This window comes from Electrophorus electricus, chromosome 2 (genome assembly GCF_013358815.1).
Source record: "Electrophorus electricus isolate fEleEle1 chromosome 2, fEleEle1.pri, whole genome shotgun sequence".
NCBI lineage: Eukaryota > Metazoa > Chordata > Actinopteri > Gymnotiformes > Gymnotidae > Electrophorus > Electrophorus electricus.
The window spans coordinates 29,197,910-29,205,636 of record NC_049536.1 but is presented as its reverse complement, the minus strand read 5'-3'; the positions used below and the strand labels follow the sequence as shown (position 1 = coordinate 29,205,636).

The 7,727-nt window shown below is 39.6% G+C and overlaps 3 protein-coding genes across 3 annotated transcripts in view; 2 read left to right on the top strand and 1 right to left on the bottom strand.

Annotated features, from left to right (window-relative positions):
* The window catches only part of si:ch211-167j6.3 (kinesin-like protein KIN-UC), a 2,472-nt gene extending 2,281 nt beyond the window's left edge, over positions 1-191 (bottom strand). The window contains exon 1 of the mRNA XM_035523792.1: positions 85-191. Within this exon, the coding sequence (XP_035379685.1) occupies positions 85-114 (30 nt within the window). The 5' untranslated portion in view covers positions 115-191. The remainder of the gene's footprint in view (positions 1-84) is intronic.
* Positions 192-642: 451 nt separating this feature from the next.
* LOC113574645 (low choriolytic enzyme) lies at positions 643-2,922 on the top strand. Its single transcript, XM_035523276.1, has 8 exons — positions 643-729; positions 822-870; positions 949-1,011; positions 1,095-1,241; positions 1,560-1,677; positions 1,928-2,106; positions 2,187-2,268; positions 2,441-2,922. Exons 1-8 carry the CDS (start codon positions 667-669, stop codon positions 2,568-2,570), a joined length of 831 nt encoding a protein of 276 aa, XP_035379169.1. The 5' UTR covers positions 643-666; the 3' UTR covers positions 2,571-2,922.
* A 1,643-nt stretch (positions 2,923-4,565) lies between these two features.
* On the top strand, positions 4,566-6,817 carry LOC113574644 (high choriolytic enzyme 1). The gene is made up of 9 exons (XM_027005711.2): positions 4,566-4,647; positions 4,727-4,778; positions 4,999-5,058; positions 5,139-5,291; positions 5,562-5,679; positions 6,083-6,261; positions 6,361-6,442; positions 6,531-6,655; positions 6,733-6,817. Exons 1-9 carry the CDS (start codon positions 4,588-4,590, stop codon positions 6,744-6,746), a joined length of 843 nt encoding a protein of 280 aa, XP_026861512.1. The 5' UTR covers positions 4,566-4,587; the 3' UTR covers positions 6,747-6,817.
* Positions 6,818-7,727: the final 910 nt, after the last annotated feature.

Here is a 7,727-nt window from a genome sequence, read left to right as displayed (position 1 = left end):
ATCATTAACCTGTTGACGGCCTTTCACAGACATAAATCCTGTTACAATCTATAGAAGTTATAAAAGAGGGAAAGCACTTCTTACTTGGATGGCATTGTTGCTTGGAAAGTCCATTTCAGGATGTTTTTAACAGATATATGTCTTCTAGCCTTGTATCCGTGGTTGTAGCAGGCTTTCTATTCATTTAAAAGGGCATTTACCTAACGTTAGCTTTACAAGTCCTGTAGACCTTTGTAGCAACTAACCAGCAAAATCTTTCATATAAAGAAATGTGAATGTAAAGTACTTGTTTTAAAGTCGACGACGTAAAGAAAGAACTCGGCCCGTAAAATGTGAAATACTTTAAGTGTTGTTTGTCAGGCGATTCGGGTGCACGTGCAAAGTACGCCAACTCTTCGTGCGACAGATCGAGTCACGTGGAAGGCTTACAGGTTGCTGCGCCCGGACGTTTAGTTACAGCTTATGGAAATACAGTGACCGTATTCCTCACAATGCAATAAAATAAAATCTTCAGACAAGCGCTCAGAGACCGAAGCTCGCCATTACTGATTTCACGGAGAGTTTAATAAGCGGGTAGAGCACAGGAGGGGGCGGGGAGCGGGGTGCTTAAAATGTGGTGATGAACGCCGAGAGATGCGCGCGAGCAGATACTCGTGTGGATGCAGGATGAGACCCACAGCCGCTTTCCTCCTGTGCGGTGTGCTGCCAAGCTTTGCACTGCCTGCTCCGGTAAACATCTTAATTTAATTTTACTCACAGTATTATCTAGCACTATGTTCTGCCATATTTGGTTCATATAATGTGTCTTAAATTTCTTGTAGAACTCTGTTGCATATCTTGGAAGCATAAGGCACAGAAGAAGTTACCCAGGTAAAGTTACACTCCTTGGACTAATAAATTTCATTCCTTTTTTGGCTCGGAAACCTAAATAATACTGCCTCTCTGCAGATCACATGGAACAGCATGAGAAAACGGCGATGGACCTGATTATAGAGGCCAATGATAATCAAGGTAAATAAGAAACATTATATTCATCTTTATATGGATTCTATTTATACCTTTTGTACCATGGAAATCTCATTTTCCTGTTGTAGATGATCATGCAGTGGACGGAGTCAGTCTCAGGGAGGGTGACATTGCTGTTTCCAGGACTCAGAGGAGCTGTTTTGGCAGGAGCTGTTTGTGGTCCAAATCTGTGGATGGAAATGCGTATATAGCCTATACGCTCTCCGACGAGTACAGTGAGTAGGCATGTGTATAGACACGGGCATAACTGTGGACTGGCTGTTGCATTCAGATCGGATGCCTCTCAGTTCCGCGTTCAGTTTAAGGGATGAGGTTATCAGCCATCGCGTTCACTGAAAAAACATCAGCACTGGGACTGAAAGCATGAGGTGCACAAAATGTTTTAGTTCAATTTTGATTAAAAATGTTCTTCGTTTCCCAATATGTCAGTTGTGCATCATGTGACAAAATATAAGCACGAACGTTTATTGATTCTGTCATTCTCCTTAGAATAGCAGCATGGTGTCATAGTCATATTTGTTCTGTGTACCCAGATGACAAGGATCGGAGGACTATAAAGAGAGGCATGGAGCTTATTGAGAGTGGCACTTGTGTGCGCTTTGTACCCCGAACACACCAGAGAGACTTCCTGGAAATCCAGCCCAAATCAGGGTGAGAGCCAGTTTCTCTTATGTATGATTTATACAAACATAGCATTTTTCACTCATAGTTTTCTAAGAAAAGATACAAGCTATGCAGTTCCCGTTCAAGACAAAATTGAAATCCATTAATTGTTTAATTCATTTTTATAAAATGTATTCTGATTATTTATCACTTTTGAATTTTTTTTTTTTTAAACACACAATGAACATGAGTGATTTGTAGAGTGCCAGGGCAATCAGACGTGTGTACTGTGGAGCAGGTGCTGGTCATTCCTGGGGGCAAGTGGTGGGAAGCAGACCCTCTCCCTACAGAACCCTGACTGCATGACCGCTGGTGTGGCTTCCCACCAGTTGCTGCATGCACTGGGCTTAGTGCACGAGCAGTCACGTGCTGACCGGGACAAATACGTCACCATCATATGGTCAAACATCTGGAAGGGTAAACCAGCTCCATTGCATTACATTTCTAAAGGTCTTGGATTTGCTGGTCAGTGTTAAGTGGCTGATTATGTTTTGCAGATCATTTGAGGAACTTTGAGAAGTTCAAAACAAACAACCTGGACACCCCATATGACTATGGCTCCATCATGCACTTTGGAAAGTAAGTTATTTCTCAGTGATCCATCATGTCATGTGGTTTTTTTTTTTGGTTTTGTGTTTTTGTTTTTATACTGGTGAATAAAGGTGGAAATGGCTAAGTAATGCTGAGTGTGTGTGGAGATGGAACAGGCTGTGTCAAGCTGTGTCAGGCTGTGTCATGCTTGTGTGTGCAGGTACTCCTACTCCGAGGATGGTGAGCCTACTGTTGTACCAAAGCGGCACTGGAATGTTAAGCTGGGGCAGAGATTTGGTCCCAGTGAACTGGACATCATGAAAATAAATAAACTCTACAAATGTACTTAGGAATGAAGCTAATCTTTGGAAGATTTCTGTATGATGGACCCAAAGTTGATCATGTACCTAATGTACATCTATACTCTAAACATTAGTGCTCCAGTATAATGTACATCTATACTCAAACATTAATACTCTATTATAATGTACATTTATATTCTAGACTTTAGTGCTCTGAACATAATGTACATCTATAAACTTACCCCTATCTACTTGTATTTGTTTTTCTCACTCAGTGCTCGTGTTGCTTTTTCCAGTGATGAAACTGGAACCTGTAATAATCTAAATGTTTGCTCTGTGACACTTATTAATCTTAACACCTTACACTGATATATTTGTACTTATTGCCTATATTAATAAAGATGGATTACTATGTACTGATGTTTTAAGGTAATGATGTGGCTTGTATGAGAAATAAAGTTTGTATAAATGGCCATTTAGCAAACATTAGAAAGCCATATTACTTTAAGTAGCCTGTCATGAAAGGTAGTATCCAGGAGTCTGTGCCATAGAGGTCTGCTATAGAGTTTCCAGCTGATGTCTAAGAGTAGTGAGCAGTGTAGGAGTGTGATAATGAGTGTGTTAAAATAGTGTTAGGAGTGTTAAGATTATAGTGCTAAGTGATTTAACTAAAACTAGGGAGGAGTGTGCAGATCAGGGATACATGTGCTAAGTTTAGGGATATGTGTTCTAAGATCATTACATGTGTTAAGATCAGGGTGACGTACTAAGATCACGTTTACATGTGCTAAGATCAGGGATACGTGTGCTAAGATCAAGGTTATGTGTGTGAAGATCAGGAATATGTGTGATAAGATCAGGGATACAAGTGCTAAGATCAGGGATACGTGTACTAATATCAGGGACACGTGCTAAGATCAGGGATACGTGTGCTAAGATCAAGGTTATGTGTGAAGATCAGGAATATGTGTGATAAGATCAGGGATACGTGTGCTAAGATCAGGGATACGTGTGCTATGATCAGGGATACGTGTGTGAAGATCAGGGATACGTGTACTAATATCAGGGATACGTGTGCTAAGATCAGGGATACGTGTGCTAAGATCAAGGTTATGTGTGTGAAGATCAGGAATATGTGTGATAAGATCAGGGATACGTGTACTAAGATCAGGGATACGTGTGTGAAGATCAGGGATACGTGTACTAATATCAGGGATACGTGTGCTAAGATCAGGGATACGTGTGCTAAGATCAAGGTTATGTGTGTGAAGATCAGGAATATGTGTGATAAGATCAGGGATACGTGTACTAAGATCAGGGATACGTGTGCTAAGATCAGGGATACGTGTGTGAAGATCAGGGATACGTGTACTAATATCAGGGATACGTGTGCTAAGATCAGGGATACGTGTGCTAAGATCAAGGTTATGTGTGTGAAGATCAGGAATATGTGTGATAAGATCAGGGATATGTGTACTAAGATCAGGGATACATGTACTAAGATCAGGGATACGTGTGCTAAGATCAGGGATATGTGTACTAAGATCAGGGATACGTGTACTAATATCAGGGATACGTGTGCTAAGATCAAGGTTATGTGTGTGAAGATCAGGAATATGTGTGATAAGATCAGGGATATGTGTACTAAGATCAGGGATACGTGTACTAAGATCAGGGATATGTGTGCTAAGATCAGGGATACGTGTACTAAGATCAGGGATACGTGTGCTAAGGGTGGCAAGGAGAGTGCTGGCTTAACCCATACTTATGTTTGGACACATTCTGGTTAGTCAGGAATGCAGATGCAGCAAAGTTAAAACATGCTGATGAAGACCAGAAGCTCTGCGTGAAAGGAGCACATGTAGCAATCACAGGACCTGTCACCCTAAATTAAAGATTTATACTAATATCATGTAGTGGTGTGGCACGTAATTTTACATGCATGTGCAGTGTAGGCTGAACTTAGGGAGGTGCTTTTAGCATGCATATAAGGGCTGATACTGGGAGCCAGAACCAAACAGCTTTCTTGCATTTGAATGAAGGTTCAACCACAGCTGTGAACGGTATGCTCTGGACAGTAATTGTTTTGGGGTTGGTCATAGAGTCCTGGGCGCTTCCTGTCAGGGTAAGCAGTGACAGATACTACTGGTTATTCCTGTCTTCACATTTGTTGGACACATTTGATATGGATCTTCTTCTAACAGAACTCCTCTGCAGTGAATGAAACAAAGATGAGGACAAAGAGAGGATACTCCGGTAAAAGCTCTGTCATTTATGATGTGATGTTATTTATATTATGTATAATATGATGTTTTTTTTATTTTATGTATGATATGATGTTATTTATATGATATGATGCTTTTATGTTATGTATGATGTTAGGGATATGAGAATAATGATGGTGCTTTGGAGAACTGACCAAAGATTTAAAGAACAATGTTCAATTTATATAATGTTAATTATTTTTCTGCAACAGAGGAGTATTTGTCCCCAGATGATATGAATCCAATGGACTGGATCCTTCGAGCAAACAGCAGTAAGTATGAAGGAACCAAGACTTAGGAAGAATGGGTTAGCTAGACTCTTGAACATGTCTAAAATTAATTCCTCCACCAGTGCTGGCAGGGGTTACAGGCTTTTCCTTCCGGGAGGGGGACATTGCTAGCTCGGGGCTGTGGAGTGCCATCACCTGTCCAGGGCAGAGCTGCCTGTGGCCCAAGTCAGTGGATGGATTTGTGTATGTGCCGTACACCATCTCTGCTCTTTATGGTGCGTGACGCGATATAAGACACTTCATATTATACATATATTGTACATATATTGTTAATATATTTTGTATATATATAGATATATATTTCCCTATACACCCCTGTTTTTTTTACCTCAGTTTGGACAGAGCACTCTCAAACCATTTCACTGCGAGTTATACTTTGTATGACTATGTATGTGACAAATAAACCAAACTTGAAACTTGAAACTTCACCATATCTCAGTAACTAGGAATAATCTGATCTTCTTGTTTAACCTGATTCTTCCCAGACAACATGGACAGAATCACTATAGAGGTGGGGATGGAGGACATCTCTGCTGGGACTTGTGTGAAGTTTGTCCCACGCACACACCAAGCTAACTTCCTGGATATCCAGCCTAAATTTGGGTGTGTTTTATAACTGTCCGTCATGCAAAGCTAAAGAGGCGAATTAATTTCTAAAACATCTCTTTACACCAATATGTAAATATGTCAGTATGAACTTTTAACCTAAAACTTTTTACATTGTGTTATGTTTTAATGTAAAGAAATAATTAAAAAGAACCATTACACATTCCGTTTAACAATTGCTTTATGGCTGTTGATAATGTGGCTCAGTGCTGAATATCCACCATTGTTAGGGTTAAGGTTGGGGTAGGGAGGGGGTTAGGGGTAGGGTAGGGATATGGTTAGGGTTAGGATTAGTTTTAGGATTAGGGTTTAGGGCTTAGGGTTAGGGTTAGACTGGGCTGTATAATTAATGATTAATGCAGTGGTTGTTCTCATGCTGGGTTTGTTACTCACCCCACAGATGCTGGTCTTTTCTGGGCATGGTGGGAGGAGGACAGCCCCTGTCCCTGCAGTCTCCCGGGTGCATGTGGTCTGGGGTGGCGTCCCACGAGCTCATGCACGCTCTGGGCTTTGTGCATGAGCAGTCCCGCTCTGACCGGGACCGTTATGTCACAATATTGTGGGAAAATATCATTGAGGGTTGGTTTAACTACCTTAAGGAACGACAGCATGTTAAATAGCCTTTTAACTAACCAAAATAATGAAGCTTTCTTTACATGTTAAATTTCCTCTCTGTAGGTCAAAAACACAACTTCAAGAAGTATGAGACAAACAACCTCAACACTATATATGATTATGACTCTGTGATGCACTATGGGAGGTAAGAAACAGAATCCGTGTTATGATAACATAAAATATTGATGTGTAATAACCTTAGAAGGACCCACGCTATACTAATCCTCATATAGGTATGCTTTCTCAGAGGATGGGTTACCCACAATCATCCCAAAACCTGATCCTAACATTCCTATTGGCCAAAGAGATGGTCCCAGTCCACTGGATATTCACAAAATAAATCTCCTGTATAATTGCTGTAAGTAAATAATTTTAGCAATGTAGTAATAGATACAATGTATGGCATTAATCTGTATTTTTAATCTTATTCATTAGGGGGCTTCGTGTGACCAGATATCAGCGCCAAAGGACACTGCAGAAGCTGAAATGTAATGCTCCTTAAAAGACAAAGTCAAGTTTGCTTTAAATGTGTAGATAATGCAAAAACACAAATGTGCCTATTTCTGCAATCCCTTCAAAACTGTTACATGTTGTTTAGTCTTATTGTTTGACACCTGTGTATTAGATAGAATCTCAAAATTAAAACAGGACTAAATCAAGGTGAAATCATATAAATCTTTGCTTATAAATCAGACATCCATGACTCTGAAAGCATGTGAATCAGACAACACCATTTTAATTTAATGTGGATAGATTATGAAGATAGTTCCCTTCATATGGATAGATTATGTAGACTGTTCCCTTCATATGGATAGATTATGTAGACTGTTCCCTTCATATGGATAGATTATGTAAACTGTTCCCTTTATATGGGTAGATTATGTATACTGTTCCTTTCATATAGGTAGATTATGAAGACAGTTCCCTTCATATGGATAGATTATGTAGGCAAATCCCCATTCCAAAGACAAGTCATGTTAGAGTACCTGTTTGGCAGTTTTTCTGCTTGGATCACACTACCTGTGAAGTAACAAACCACAAAGCCTAAGAGTTGAACCATATGGACATACATAATCTGGAATGCCTAGCAATAAACTTCATCATTGTTAAAGACTGTCTTATATTACTTTGACCAAAAGTAAACTAGATTGGTTAGAATTCATAGGCTACACCACAGGTGTTAAAGTATAGCAGATGAAACATGTTTTTAAACGTTTGTCTTGTGTAAGCACAGCTTTGGGAGGTTTGGTTTTTGTTTGATTTTTCCTAGAGCATAAAGGTTTCAGTATTGAGATGACATCATATTTGATAACAGGATCATAGTTTATGACCCAATATTATTTTATTTTTTGAATAGTTTTTAAATTATTTTTTAAAAAATTCCTTTACTTTTTTGGACTGTAATTCAATATAGGTCTGCAACAAAACAC

Coding starts and splice junctions, on each gene's coding strand:
- LOC113574645 (XM_035523276.1), top strand. CDS start 667: ATGAGACCCACAGCCGCTTTCCTCCTGTGCGGTGTGCTGCCAAGCTTT. Junction 1,242..1,559: donor TACGCTCTCCGACGAGTACA/GTGAGTAGGCAT, acceptor CTGTGTACCCAG/ATGACAAGGATCGGAGGACT. Junction 2,107..2,186: donor ATGGTCAAACATCTGGAAGG/GTAAACCAGCTC, acceptor TATGTTTTGCAG/ATCATTTGAGGAACTTTGAG.
- LOC113574644 (XM_027005711.2), top strand. CDS start 4,588: ATGCTCTGGACAGTAATTGTTTTGGGGTTGGTCATAGAGTCCTGGGCG. Junction 4,779..4,998: donor GACAAAGAGAGGATACTCCG/GTAAAAGCTCTG, acceptor TTTCTGCAACAG/AGGAGTATTTGTCCCCAGAT. Junction 5,292..5,561: donor CACCATCTCTGCTCTTTATG/GTGCGTGACGCG, acceptor GATTCTTCCCAG/ACAACATGGACAGAATCACT.